At 55.7% G+C, this 14,720-nt stretch overlaps 1 protein-coding gene across 1 annotated transcript in view; it reads right to left on the bottom strand.

The window, feature by feature from the left end:
- Positions 1-14,720, bottom strand: part of CACNA1C (calcium voltage-gated channel subunit alpha1 C) — a gene marked incomplete at its 3' end in the record, with an annotated part of 148,632 nt that overhangs the window by 7,127 nt on the left and 126,785 nt on the right. The window contains exons 30-37 of the mRNA XM_079714279.1: positions 11,094-11,259; positions 10,406-10,533; positions 9,669-9,765; positions 9,254-9,356; positions 4,766-4,867; positions 2,615-2,742; positions 2,142-2,276; positions 98-456 (exon numbers count right to left, since the gene is read on the bottom strand). Of these exons, the coding sequence (XP_079570405.1) occupies positions 98-456; positions 2,142-2,276; positions 2,615-2,742; positions 4,766-4,867; positions 9,254-9,356; positions 9,669-9,765; positions 10,406-10,533; positions 11,094-11,259 (1,218 nt within the window). The remainder of the gene's footprint in view (positions 1-97; positions 457-2,141; positions 2,277-2,614; positions 2,743-4,765; positions 4,868-9,253; positions 9,357-9,668; positions 9,766-10,405; positions 10,534-11,093; positions 11,260-14,720) is intronic.

Below are 14,720 nucleotides of genomic sequence, written 5' to 3'. Positions count from 1 at the left end.
TTGGCCGCCCGCTGGCCGGGGTCTGGGCAGCAGCCTCCACCCCAGCTGGAGGGCTGAGGGGTCAAATTCTCCTCCCCAAGCCCCTCCCCTTGCTCACCTCTTGGAGCTGAGCCTCCACGAGGCCCCCTGCACCTGGACAGCGGGGGACAAGGGGGGCCCACGGCCCTCCACGGTGCTGACGCTGGCAGCACCGAGCTGGCCGGCGGGCGGGGGGCAGCGGCCCAGGGCGGTGTTGTTGGCGTTGTTGATGTTGGCGTTGGAACCCATGGACGAGTAGCTGCTGGGGGTGAAGGTGGAGTCCACCAGTTTCTCGTGGGAGGGCGACTCCGTGTCGCCCTGGCTGGTGCCCGCCTTGCTGATGTGCAGAGGGCGCTGGGTGGTGAAGGTCTGGGGGAAGGTGCTCCGGCTGTCGCTGGGGTAGTAGCCCACGTGGTTGCCGAACAGGCCGCCGGCCCTCTGCAGGCGAGACGGAGGGGTGTGTGTGTGGGGTGGCCCGCCCACGGCCACCTCCCCTTCTCCACCGGGAGCTCAGCCCCGCCGGGCAACACGTGGCCGAGTCTGGGGTGGAGACCCTTCACTGCAGCAGCGGGGCATGTGAGGGCCGAGGGGTGGAAAAAGGGGCCCGAAGGTTCTAATGGGATTTAAAAAAAGGAATCCAACTGGCTCACTGAGCTAGGAACTGCGTTGGCCAAATGGTTCTGAGAATAAGAAGGACTTAGTTACTCCACCAATTACACTCTGGCCTCCTTCCCCCGGGAGAGTCTTAGATTTCAAATCAGGAACCAGTGTTTTCCCCCGACTTCCCCCCTTGTCCCGGGCAAGTGGGCAAGTAGCTACCTGCAAGGCTGGGGGTCTCTTGGGGTCACACTGACATGCTAGTGTGTCCCTGAGGCCATTCAGTGATGGACATTTCACAGTGACAAGGAGGAGGGTGGTGAGGGCAGGACAGCCTCAGGGTGACGGGCTCCTCTCACCCCCATGTTTCCACCGCCTGGGAGCCTGCTGGGGCGGGGAGGCGGGGTGAGAGGCCTTAGCGCAGTTCTGGGTGGTGGCGTCTCACTTGCTATAGGATTTTTAGCCAAATAGCTTGGGGATTCATGAAGAGAGCTGGGTGCAAGGGCCCCAGAATTCCAGCAGGCACTAGTTTTCACTGTTAAAACAGATGGCAGGGGCTTCCCTGGTGGTGCAGTGGTTAGGAATCTGCCTGCCAGTGCAGGGGACTCGGGTTCGAGCCCTGGTCCGGGAAGATCCCACATGCCGCGGAGCAACTAAGCCCGTGCGCCCCAACTACTGAGCCTGCGCTCTAGAGCCCACGAGACACAACTACTGAGACTACGTGCCACAACTACTGAAGCCCGTGCGCCTAGAGCCCGTGCTCCGCAACAAGAGAAGCCACTGCAATGAGAAGCCTGTGCACCACAATGAAGAGTAGCCCCTGCTCGCCGCAACTAGAGAAAGCCCGCGCGTAGCAACGAAGACCCAACGTAGCCAAAATTAATTAATTAATTAATTGATTAAATGAATAAATAAATTTATAAAATAGATTAAAAAATAAATTAAATAAATAAATTAAAAAATATATATATATAAAACTGATGGCAGCCTCAGTATCCAGGAGGGGAGAGAGGAGGCCGGAGGGGGCTTTGGGGCCTGGAGACCTCATGGTCTAAGTCAAGATTGCCACTGGCTTCCAGACCTCTGCCACCTGATACCGCACATCTTCTGGTTTTTTCAGGAGAGGATAGAAGTCTAGATTTTTATTTGAATGTGCCAGATTTTCAAATGTTGGCAAACAAAATAGGTCTGTGGATTCGATGTGGCCCAAAGGCCAGCACTTTGCAATGTGTAATGTAGAAACGTCTCCTAGAAAACATTTCCTTAGGAAAACAGCTCCCTCCCGCCTTCTCCAAGGGCCAGTGATGCTCTGTGAGCAGCCGGGTCCCGGGAGCCCCGGCTTGAGAAGGACTAGTGTTGGATGAGGTGGAGGGATGGGAGAGGGCTGGGGGGAGGGGCTGGGGCGGGGAGCTGGGATTCTGCCGAAGACGCAGGGCTTCCTCCCTGGATTCGGGACGCCAGCCCACCCTTCTGCTCCAGACCCAGCTTTACGGAGGCTGAAGACCGCGGCCGGGGCACCCCCCTACCCTGAAGATGTCATCTTCCGAGGCCGCGGACACAGCCTCCTTCATGGCCTTGTCCAGCTCCTCCTCGGCGGTCAGGTCCCCGGAGATGGCCCGGCGGATCTCGGGCCCGAGGTCATGCAGGGTGCGCAGACCAGCCTGGAGCCGAGGGGGACGATGCGTGAGGGACCTGGTGCCCCACCTGCCACCCACCCGCCCCTGTGCTTCTCCCCGCAGCAGGCCAGCCTCCGGAGGTCCACGGGGGATGAACGCACGTTGGGAGGGGCTGTTTCGGGGGCGTCAGCAGATCCCCCGGCCAACTCCCCGAGCTCTGTGGGCTGCGAGGCCACAGGAGGGGAGGGTGACCCCTGCAGCATCCACCTTGGGGAAGGCTCAGGGCCCTCAGGAAGGGACCCGCCTCCAGCCAGCCCGTGAGAGCCCCGGACCTGGCAGAGGCGAGTGGAGGGTGCCGGGCCCCCTGGGGGGGGGACCCTCACCTGCAGGGACAGGGCGTTCCTCTGGGAGGGCTTGCCCACCAGGCCCTGCTCTTTGCGCTTCTTGAATTTCCGGAAATACTCTTGGATCAGGAAAGTAGCGTAAAACTTGCCCACGGTGACCTCATCATCTGAGAACAAAGGGAGGACAGGGTGGACAGGGCGTAAGCAGGGGGCTTGGCCAGGCTTCCGGAACCTTTTTTCAGCATCCACGCCTTCTTAAGTTTTCTCAATTAAGTTTTTTGGAAGAGGCTCTCCATGCACGTGGTTCAAAAAGACAAAAATATACAAAAAGGTGTGTGTACAGCGAAGAGTCTCTCCCCCCGCCTCCTATCAGATAAACTTTCTCCTTCGTTTCTTATTTCCCCAGAGATTCTTTATGCAAATGCTTCCTGCAAATAAGCAAATATATTCCTACCCCCTCTTTTTTTCACAGAAAAAGTAGCCTATTGTCAAAATGATTTCCCACCTTGCATTTGTTACTTAACGGACCTTGTTGATTAACTCTTCTTTGATTCCGAAGCTCCCGGTGCCCACTGATCATCGCCCAGGCCCCTAAGGGCTGGCGGGAGGGGCTGGTGGGAGGGGCGCAGGCCCCCCATCTTGGTTGGGGCTTTCTAACCCCGTGGCTGGGCTGCTCCCCAAGTGACACAAGACAGAATCAGCCTCCGTCTTGGGAACGAAGTGGGTGCTGAGAAGCGAGTGGGGCCCCGAGGGGAGCAGTTCCTGCCCCACGAGGAGCCCCCCCGCCCCACCTTCCGGTTCCTGGGGGAGCACGGGGCGGAGGGCCCAGAGAAGGCTGCTGGTTGCCTCTGGGGGCTGTGATGGCTCCCCTGCTCTTAGCTGTCGCGTGAGAACAGCCAAACCCACAGCTGCCTGCCTCCCGGCCGGCCAGCAGGGGCCCCAGCCCCACGTGGAGGGGATGCCCGAGCCCTGTCTGCCGTGAATCGGGGGAGACTGGCTCTGGTGGGAAGTGTGGCCCCCTTGGACCTGGGTCCTGAATCCGCAGGGCTCTCACCACCAGCCTGGGGTCAGCTACTCAGCAGCTGAGAACCAGCTCCTAGAGCAGGCGTCACAGAACCGTGATGAGGATTAAGGGACATGGTGCGTGTGACGCCAGGCCGGGTGGTGCCCGTCCCCAGGCCTGTCTTCCTTCCGGGGGGGGCGGTCTCGTCAGGGGCAGCACCCCCTTTTAAGGAGTGCTTTGGGAATGTATGGGACTTTCTCAGTGTCACCGCAACTGTCACCATGCTTTGGGGATGCTGCTGGCGTGAATGACGTGGCTCTGGATGTGTCCCGAAAAGCACAGTGAATACTACCTTTGCACCCTGCCAAGGTCACGCCAGACGTCTGTGGGGGGACCTCCCGCTATAACCACCTGAGCTAAGACCCTCACTTGGCTCCACGTGGGACCTGCACGGCTATGATAGTCCAGAGTTTCCCAGGAATATAACTGCTGTTTAGGTGGATGGAAAACCACTTTGTTTTGTTTCAACCTGAGCAAGAAGGGTTCACCTTTCAGAAAACTGTATCCCTGCTGGCACCGCTCCGTGAACGTGATCCCCACTGGGCTGGACCCCGTGATCAGTCTGCACTTACCCCACGTGTGTGCCCAGAGGTGTCTGTACTTACTTAAAGATACTCCATAAGCCCTTACTTCAAAAAGACAAACGCAAAATGTCAACACTGTTTGTTTCCTTTAAACACAAACTTATTCATGACAGTGGGTGCAGACAAGTGTTTGGTCAGTTAACTAGAAATTCGGGCCCCTGAGTTGTCCCTGAGTATTTATTTATTGAAAAACATTTGACTTTAACATATTTCATATTAAAGTGTTGTACTCATACTTTGGCAACTGTATACGGAGGACAGTTGACAGAGCCGACAAACACTGCCCTGGGAGGAACAGGAAGGGGCGTCCCGGGGGGCTCCGTCTCCAGGACCCCATCATTCCTAGAGCCCCCAGCCCGGCAGGTTATGGGCAAAGCTCTACTTTGCAGAGTTTCCTTGAAGTTCTGCCAAACCTCCAGGCATCGGGGGGCCTAGCTCGGCCTCCTCTGTGACCTCAGGCTTGGACCAGGCTCCAGCCCGAAAGGGCAGGCCTCCTGCAGCCTGGACTCAGGACTCACACGCGCCCGGGGTGGGGTGACTCACCTCCCGCAGGCGGCACCACCTGGTCCAGCAGCTTCATGCTGGTCCGCTTCCAGATCTTCTTGATGATGGCCCGCAGCTCCTCGTTGGCCTGTTCCAGGTTCCCTGTGGGGAGGGAGACGCAAGGCCGACTGACCAGCTGCCCCTGAGGGCCTCCCGTGGGCTGGTCCTTCTGTGGGAGTGGTGGCCGTGGCCCGCGGGCTCTGCCCGCAACGGCTCTGACCCGTCAGCCCCATCATCCTCCCCACCGGGGTTCCCGCTGTCCACCTCCGTCCCCTCTTGGCCTCTCTCCCCTTCCTCCCCACCTGCTGCTCGGCCGCCAGGGCAACCCTGCACCCACTCGCTGTTCCTCCTTCTCCTTGAGGGGGCCCCTGAGGCCCATGAGACTGCTGGGGCTGGATCGAGCTGGACGGTCACAGGGGCTCCCCCTGGGCCGCCAGGGAAATGTGGGCGACTGGAAGGAAGTGTGGTCCCCCCTGCAGACCCACGTGGAGCGTCCACGCTCGGGGGTTTCTGTGTCAAAGCCCTTTGCTGAGTCTCCTGCTGGGAGGAGGTGGCAAAACCTTGGCGTGGAAGCAGAAACCAGAAGACAGGGGGTCCTGAGGTTGGGGGCTTCTCTGGGTCTCCTTTCTCCACTGGCAAAACAGGCTTAATTAGGTGCCTCTCTGTGCGGCTCTGGGATACTGGCCTTACAGCCCTGGGAGAGGAAAGCTGAGACCCGCAGCCGTAAGAGAGGACTGGGGGGCTGGGTCTAACACACCCCCGGCTCTCTCCCGCCACCACCAAGCACGCGCTCTGCATGGCCCCTGGGACCATGAACTCCGGGCCTTACCCTGCGCCCTGCGGTCAGGTTATGTTATACGGCACATGTGCCCTTAGGATGGGGAGGCTGTCCAGTGGGGCCTGAGCTAATCCCAGGAGTGGATTAGCTCTTCACAAAGAGAGGGGTCTCAGGGGCAAACTCCCAGTTATAAAATCAATATGTCCTGAGGATGTAAAGTACAGCATGGGGACTACAGTTAACAATACTGTACTGTATATGTGCAAGTTGCTAAGAGAGTAGATCTTAAAAATTCTCATCACGAGAAAAACATTGTAACTGTGAGGTGATGGCTGTTAACCAGACTCGTGGCGATCGTTTTGCAATAAATACAAATACGGGATCTCACTATGTTGTTCATCGGAAACAAATGTAATGTTACATGTTAGTTATGACTCAATAAAAAATCATACAAAGCAAAAAACAAACAAAAGTAATTCATGACGGGGGCCAAGGACAAGAGAGTCCTCCGTGGCTGCGAGCAGGGCAGGCACAGGGCTGCGTGCGGGGCTCGGGGGCCGAGGGGCACAGCCGAGAGCTGGTCCTGCGTCTGCAGCGAGTGAGTCTGCCGACAGCCTGAGCAAGTCGGAGGTGGACTCTTCCCCGAGCCCCGGGAAGAGAACATGTCCGGGTCGACAGTCTGGTTTTGGCCTGGAGGCCCCATGGCTGGACTCCGGACCTTCAGAGTGGGAGGTGACACGGCAGCCGGCGAGCACAGCGGGCTTAGAGGCCGGCACCGGGGAGGTGGCCGGCGGGTCCCGACACGTGCAGCGGGAGCCCTGATTGACACGATGCTCAGATACACTTGTCTTCCGCCACGGGCTCAACGGTGTCCCCATGTTCACACCCACCTGGAACCTTAGGCGGCCTGTAGGTAGAGATCTTCGCAGGTGTATTAGCTGAGATGAGGTCGTGCTCATTGGGGGAGGGGACGACACTCATCCAATGTGACTGGTGTCCTCATAAGAGGAGGGGATGCACAGAGATGCTCAGAGAAGACAGTGGGGGGCGGGGGGAGACGGAGTCAGGGACCGGAGAGACCCAGCTACGTGCCTGGGGGGCCCAGCACTGCCCGCACCGCCAGCCGCCAGGACAGGCCGGGACGGACCCCTTCCGCACCTCCGGAGGAGCCCACCCCGCTGACTGCTGGCACCTCGCCTTCAGACTTCTGGCCTCCTGACTGTGAGAGAATGAATATCTGTTGTTTGAAGCCCCCCCTTTGTGATAATTTGTTACGACAGACCTGCACAATGACACATCGTCCAAAAGGGTCTGTCACTTTTCTCCAAGCCTTAATTCATTCTCACCGTGATCTATGTAACCTCGAACTTCATAACCCTTGCTTCATGTCATCTAAGTGTTTCAGGACATCTTCCTTCTGTATCCTGGGTTGATGGGGCTTGGGACATTGCTGGTTCTCTTGAGCAGGTGCTAATTTCTCTCCAAATATCCCAGCTCACAGCCTGAAGGGTAAGGACCATGTGGGACTTAGTCTCCCAAATTTAGAGGCTTTCTCCAGTTTCTTTGTAGTTGCTTCTAAGAACTCACCTTTGTCTCCCGGACTTAAGAGTTTAACATGTTTGTTGCAGGCGGGGAGGGTGCTTGTCTCTGATGAAGGTTTGCCTCGAGTTGATGTTGTGGGCCCTTTCGGAACTATTCCTTTTTTTCTTTGGCTGCGCTGCGTGGCATGCGGGCTCTTAGTTCCCCGACCAGGGATGGAACCTGTGCCCCCTGCAGTGGAAGTGCGGAGTCTTAACCACTGGACCGTCAGGGAAGTTGCCCTTTTTTCATTTTTAAATTGTATTTTATGGTGGTAAGAACACTGAACATGAGATCTACCCATCTAGCAGAATTTAACGTGAACAATGCAGAATTCTGAGCTACAGGGGCGGTGCTGCTCAGTGGACAAATGTCTGTGTGTTTGAAGTTTCCTTTAATTCTTGGCTTGACTAGTCCCCGCGTGGCTGGCTTCTCCCCTGGTCTCGGGAGAGTGTTTCCTCAGGATGGGCTGTGCGTGTCTGGCTCTAAGGTTGAAGATTCTTTGTCTGGGACTTGGTTTGCTCTGACGAGCATCTTGACGGTGCTGAGCCGTGGCTCCAACGTCAGTGCTTCTCGTTCCTCCACGGGATGAAAATTCATATCCTCACTTTACATCAAAACTTAAGGACCACAACACGTTCCTTCCAGGAGTCTTTTATCTTCCCTCCTTGAAAAAGAAAACCTTCCCTCCTGGATGGAACTGTAACCACAGTCATTGTGGAAAATTTGGAAAAGTAAAGGAAGAAGGTAAAGGAAGTGAAGTCACGTCTGGTTCCACCGCTCACGACAATCAAGGCTAACACGTTAGCAAACTTCCTTCCAGGTTTCCCTCTAGTCACACACACGCGTACACAAAATGTGTGTTGCATCCTTTTGTCGGCAGAAATAGGCCTGTTCACACCTGTTTCAGATTGAGTTATGGCCTTGGCTACTGAGAGCATATTCTTCAGCCTTAGTTTCTTTTTAGTTCAGCAGCAGAAGTTGAACTTTTACATTTTTTTTTTAAGATTAGCTCATTATTTTGACATGCATCTTGCTGGCCCTGTTCTTTTCCTTCATCTAGGATGTTTGTTATTTTCTGAAAGGATTTAGCTGAGAGAAGGCACCTCCTGGCTTGTCCACTGAACTGAATTCCACACGTCCCCACCTTTCTCGTTTTACAAATGAAGAAACTGAGGCAGAGGGAGACTCACTGACCGTCACACGATATCAGGGTCCAGTCCCCTGTTGCCCCGCCCAGGGCTCCAGCCTCCTGAGGCTCTGAGGTCCAAACATCAGAAGGGAAAGGCGACACTGCCGGTCCCACCTGAGTTTCCTCTAATTACTGTGCCGGTGGGTTTCAGACTTTGCTCACGTGAATCCCCTGCGGCTGGTGCAGGATGCACGTTCCGAGTTCGGGGCTGGGACTGGGACTCAGCGTCTCAAACAAGCTCCAACTCTGCGAATCGCAGGAGGAAGCTGGGAGCTTTTGAGAAGCAGCTGTATCTCGTCAGGTGCACCTGTAGCCTTTGCAGAGCGGCTCAGGAGCACCAGTCAGCTGTAAGGACAACGGGCCATCGAAGCCAAGCTGCTGGCCGCAGGTCCCTGTCGTACAACCTGGAAGACGGTCCCTCCCGCCAGGCAACACGGGGGAGCACGGCGCCCCCCGTGAGGGAGCCCCGTATGAGGAGCATGGGGCCCTGAGGGAGCACGGGGGCTCGGACCCCCACCTGCCGGCTGGCTGAGCACTTGCACGCAGGCGCGCGAGGGCCGACCTCAGCCCCAGTCACCACGTCTGCTCTGACCCCTTCCCGACCGACACAGGAGTTTAACTTGCAAGGTAGAGTTGAACACTTGAGACCCACGTGCAGCCAGTGAAATCCCACTGTGATGGGGCTCAGCCCTGCTTCAGGTAACACTCATCTCCTGCTCTCTGAACTACACCCAAGGACTTTGAGGTGACACCCAGGATGAGCTCTAAAAACTACAGGCAAGGTGGCCATTCAAGGAGCAAAGGGCACACGAGCAGACCTGGCACCGCTAATACCCCAGAGGGGACAGTTACTGCCGGGCTGAGGCTCTGACACCCCGCAGGAGCCGGCTGGTCTGCTAGGTCTCCCGGTGGCTCTCCCGGGGACCCCGGATGACCTTACCTTCCGTTTTGATCCTCAGGGCCGTCCGGACCAGGGCAAACAGGGTGGCGTTGAACATGACCGTCCCGTCGCTGTTCAGGGGCATATTCATGGAGACCAGGCGCTGCGGGGTCGGGGGAGATGGTCATCACAGCAGCCGGTTCCCGAAGGGCCCTCCCGCAGAACCCCCGAGGCAGGAGGATGCCAAAGTGGGCGGTGCCTCGAAATGCGTGTGCGTGTGTCCCCCCGTGTTTCCTTCAGAGTCTGAGAACGCACTGTGGGAAGGACCCCTAATGCTTATTCTGGCTCTGGCTCCTTTCTTTAGGCTCGTAAAATACTGTCCTCATCCCTGTGGAGGCTTGACGTCCTGACCAAGGTCACAAGAGGCATCGTCCCTCCCAGGTCGTGTCTTCCACGAGCCCAGCTCATCTCTTACTTTGCAAGCCACGCGGTGAGGGCACAGCTTCCCAAAGCCCAGGGGGGGCTGAATCCTCCGGAGCAGGGTCACCACATCCAGGTGTTTGATGCGACCCCTAGAAGAGGCAGGAGCAGGGGGAAGGTCAGTGCGGCGGTCTCGGCCAGTAGCCCAGGACTCATGCACCCAGGGCGGGGGATCCCCCTGCAGAAGGAACTCTCCACGGCTGGACCCGAGTGATGAAACTGGTGCTGAGTTGCAAAACTGCATGGCAAAACTCCAAAACCAGTATATACACGTGTTTAGGTTTTTAAGGAACAATTTTCCATCAGTGCTATGTTCATGGTGGAAGGGATTTTGGTAGGCAATGAAATTCTCAATATTACTCCTGCTTCAATGATCTCACCGTCTGACCAAAAGGTATTTCCAGAGTGTCAACCAAACGTGGTGGCTGGGTTGATGGACCTATGGCAGAAAGGCAGGCAGGATCTGCCTGGCCCCGGACATCCTGACTCGAGTACCTACTGGTTATTCCAACACTAGGCCCTCCTGTCCTGTTCAGCTGAAAACAGCAGGCATGTTCTTGACTCAGCCAAAGCCCTCCTGTCGCTGGCCCTGACACTTGACCCTTGTGGCCTGTGCAGTTTAGTGTTTGCTGTGGATTCACCCAGCGCTAACCCGTCTTGACCCACGTCCACAGGTGTGGTCACGCAATCCCCTTGCTGCTTTGGGGACTGGGTTTCCCTCTGGGGACTTACTTGGCTTCAGGATCGTACTCCGCCCAGATTCTCTTAAATTCGTCCAGATGGTGGGGCCCCAGAATGGACCAGTCCCTTGTCAGGTAGTCAAAGTTGTCCATGATGACAGCTACGAAGAGGTTGATGATCTGTGGAGAACGGAGAGCGCGGGGAGATGCCCTCGGAGGCCCTTCCAGCACACGTGGTTAGCAGGCCACGCACGGCAGAAGCCAGTGCTTCTGAAGACAGCCCAAGTGGCCCACTGAAAACACCGGCCCCTGGAACGCGGCTCTCTTGGATGAGGACCTGACCCAGCTCCTCTTGGGCTTGTGCAGGTGAACCCCACCTGTGGGCTGGCAGCTTCCCTCACACCCAGCCGCCAGGCGGGGCTGCCAGGGCTGGGGGTGACTGTCCCCTACCCTCCCCTCGCTCCTCATCAAACTGCCAGAAATGTTTAAGTGGCCTCCTGTCCTCGGGGACAACGCCACCACGACAAGAGCTGAGAACGGACGAGAAGGCTGCTGGCTGAGCTCACTCTGGTCCAGCTTCGCCCCCTCCCTTCAGTGCGGCTGGACCATCCCAGGGACACAGCCCTCTAGGCCGGCCTCCCCGATGGGGCACCCCTGAGCGTGAGCTGCAGAGACGCAGGGCGCGGCAGGCCCGGGACTGCACGTTTGTCACCCAAGGCCGCGGGTCCCGCCCGGCTCACCAGAAAGGCGCAGAGCATGTAGAAGCTGATGAAGTAGAAGACGGCGAAGCTGCTGCCGCAGGGCGTCTCCCCCTCGGCGCTGCTGCCCGGCTCCGACTCGGGGGCGCACTTCTTGCCTGGCATGCAGGCCAGCATGATGTCCTGCCACGCCTCCCCGGTGGCGCACCTGGTGAGAGACCACGCCCCAGAGCGGCTCACAAGGCCCCTCCCTCTCCTCCCCGGGGTGGGGAGCCACTAAACTGAATCTGGGGTTTGTCAGCCCCCCAGTGCTGATACATCTACTACATAGGAAACCATACGGCATTGTTTTGAATGTCTGAGCATTTTCTGTGAAAGATAACAAACTGTACCTTTTCTGCAAAGGCCCTCCTTTTTTTAAATTTTTTGCTTTATAACAAATTTAATCAGTTATACATATACATATGTTCCCATATCCCCTCCCTTTTGCGTCTCCCTCCCACCCTCCCTATCCCACCCCTCCAGGCGGTCACAAAGCACCGAGCTGATCTCCCTGTGCTCTGCGGCTGCTTCCCACTAGCTATCTACCTTACGTTTGGTAGTGTATATATGTGCATGCCACTCTTTCACTTTGTCACAGCTTACCCTTCCCCCTCCCCATATCCTCAAGTCCATTCTCTAGTAGGTCTGTGTCTTTATTCCTGTCTTACCCCTATGTTCTTCATGACATTTTTTTTCTTAAATTCCATATATATGTGTCAGCATACAGTATTTGTCTTTCTCTTTCTGACTTACTTCACTCTGTATGACAGACTCTAGGTCCATCCACCTCATTACAAATAACTCAATTTCGTTTCTTTTTATGGCTGAGTAATATTCCATTGTATATATGTGCCACATCTTCTTTACCATTCATCCGATGATGGACACTTAGGTTGTTTCCATCTCCGGCAAAGGCCCTCCTTTTGCAATCCATGTTAAGTTTTGAGATTTAGCCATTGGGATACGTTTTAGCTCTGGTTCATTCACCCTTTGCGGCAGATCCTCTATGAATATACCATTAAAAAACCCCGCCGCCCTGCTAAGGCTTTTCCTTTCTTTGCTGTCTTGCTGTCACAAAGGAGCCTGCAGTCACCACACAGGGCCGTCAGACGCCTGCTTCGGGGTGGAGGTGCCAGTGGACGGCAGGTGTGTCCTCACCCTACTGAGCGCTGCTTGTTCTCCAAGCGTCTGCCCAATTGGCGCCCCTGGCGTCACTGCCCTACAGACTCGGCAGCTCTTTCCTCAGCTTTATTGAGGCAGAATCGACAAATAAAACTGCAAGCTAGAGCGTAGATCATGATGATTTGATTGACGTGCACATTGTGAAAGGATTCTTCCCACCTAATTAACACATCCATCCCCTCATAGATTTTTTTAATTTTTTCTTTTTTTTTGGCGAGAACATTTAAGTTCTACTGTCTTAGCAAGTTTCAGTGATACCATCAGTGTCATCAACTATGGTCACCATGTTATAGGTTAGACCTCAGACCTCATCCACCTTATGGCTGACAGTTTGTGCCCTTTTACCAGTCCCTCCCCATCCCATGCCCCCACCACCGCAACCACTTTTCTATTCTGAATTTAGACTAGTCAACTCTTGGTATTCGTGAATTTTAAAAAATGTTGCTCGGACTTCCCTGGTGGCGCAGTGGTTAAGAATCCACCTGCCAATGCAGGGGACATGGGTTAGAGTCCTGATCCGGGAATATCCCACATGCCACGGAGCAACTAAGCCCATGCGCCACAACTACTGAGCCTGAGCTCTAGAGCCCGCGAGCCACAACTACTGAGTCCGTGTGCCACAACTACTGAAGCCCGCATGCCTAGAGCCTGTGCTCTGCAACAAGAGAAGCCACCGCAATGAGAAGCCCATGCACCACAACGAAGAGTAGCCCCCACTTGCTGCAGCTAGAGAAAGCCCACGTGCAGCAGTGAAGACCCAGTGCAGCCAAAAATAAATAAATAAATAAATAAATAAATATTTTAACAATTGTATATTTTCTGAGTTCTCTCTTTAATTAAATTAATCCTCTCGTTAATTTGTTCTTATTAATAACAACTTCTCCTCCTCCCCCCACTCCTTTCTAATTTGAACAGATGTGCCAGGTTCTATCATCTCTCTAAAGACACAAATGATGCTTATTTTCAAATATTTTTCCTCTCCCTGTTCTTCTCCTCCTGATGGGTTCATTCATCTGTTAGGTGAGCGTGGTGGCTTCTTTTTGGACATGGTTTCCCCCAGTCCTTTGGGGTGACTGTTACTGTTCTTTGCGATCGAGAGCCCAGTACACAACTCTGTGGGTCAAGTTCTCATTGCAGGAGCATCTCTGGGGACCGTGGAAGACAAGACAAGACGTGCTGCCAGCTGGGGTGGACAGGTAGCTTCTCTTAAAGGGTGGGTTCCCTTGGGGCCCCGCTCCACTTCTTAGACCCCAAAGCCCAGGCTGTGGTGGCGGGGCTCTGTTTTCAGCTTGTGGGCATCAGCAAACGCTCTCCAAACGCGGGTCCCCAAGGAGGCAGCCTGGTTGTGGCCCCAGCTGTCCTGCTGCCTGGCCCCTGTGGACCCTGAGCTTGGGGAGGCCCTGGCCACTCTCGCTCCTTCACAGGCTCACCTGCTTTGGGATGTGTTTTCCTCCCTTTGTCCACTGAATCCCATCTGCCTGCCTCCGGTGAAGACTTCCTCAGCACTGCTGGCTCAGAACGGCACTCTTTCTTGGCTTTTATCCTTCCTTATTCTTTTACAAACTATCTCCTGTCGTCAAGGACTTTAGGAGAGGAGAGGGGAGACCCATGTGCCCTGGCTCACATGTGTCCAAATCCCATATTTAAATGCGGCTCAGGCGTAAATGTTGCTGTGAGGCTGTGGTTTATGATGGCCCCGTGTTCTCACGGCCACTATCTGAGGGAGGGTGATGTCGGCCTGATATTTAAGGGGACCGCCATTCTGATTGAACACAGTTTGAACAATAATGATTCGTGGGCTTGGATGTGGGGAAAGGATTCCACAGAGCATAGTGAAGGTGGGGTTATTTGATGCGGAGGATCCCTGGATCTTCGGAAAGAACCCCAGGGGACGGTAAGGGCTCAATGCCTCTCCCAGCACCTTAGCATGGAGAGTACAGGTGCTGGAATGGACTCTAGGCATCATCTGGTCCAGGGACTGAGTGAACAGTTCTCATCACCACCAGCCCTGGACCAGGTGGGGGTCCCAGAGCCCAGGCTGTGATGAGCAGGGTGGTGAGAAGAGCCAGGGGAGGGGCAGCCCAGGGGTCACTGGGATCCAGAGGAGGAAGGACATGGGGCTGCCACACGGACTCCTTCCCTCGGGGTCGGGCGGGACACACCCCTCCCCCAGCTGTACCTGTGGCCGCGGCCTCCCCAGAGGGTGAAGGCTGGCACCGGCTCAGCCAAGGGGGGAACTAAGTGCCGTGGACGGAACCACTGAACCAGACAGTGGCACCAACTCTGGCAGCTGGGATTGTCTGAGGGGGAAACTGAGGCTCGGAGTCATCTGCTGTCTTGCTTAAGGTCACTCAAGGTCACATAGTGAGTGTGCTGCAGGCCTGGCTCAGCTTCGAAACAGGGTGCTCTTGGAGTTTGATTCTGATCCCTACTGGCTTCCAGGGT

This window comes from Hyperoodon ampullatus (genome assembly GCF_949752795.1).
Source record: "Hyperoodon ampullatus genome assembly, chromosome: 11".
Classification (NCBI taxonomy): domain Eukaryota; kingdom Metazoa; phylum Chordata; class Mammalia; order Artiodactyla; family Ziphiidae; genus Hyperoodon; species Hyperoodon ampullatus.
This window is presented reverse-complemented; position numbering and strand designations above follow the sequence as displayed.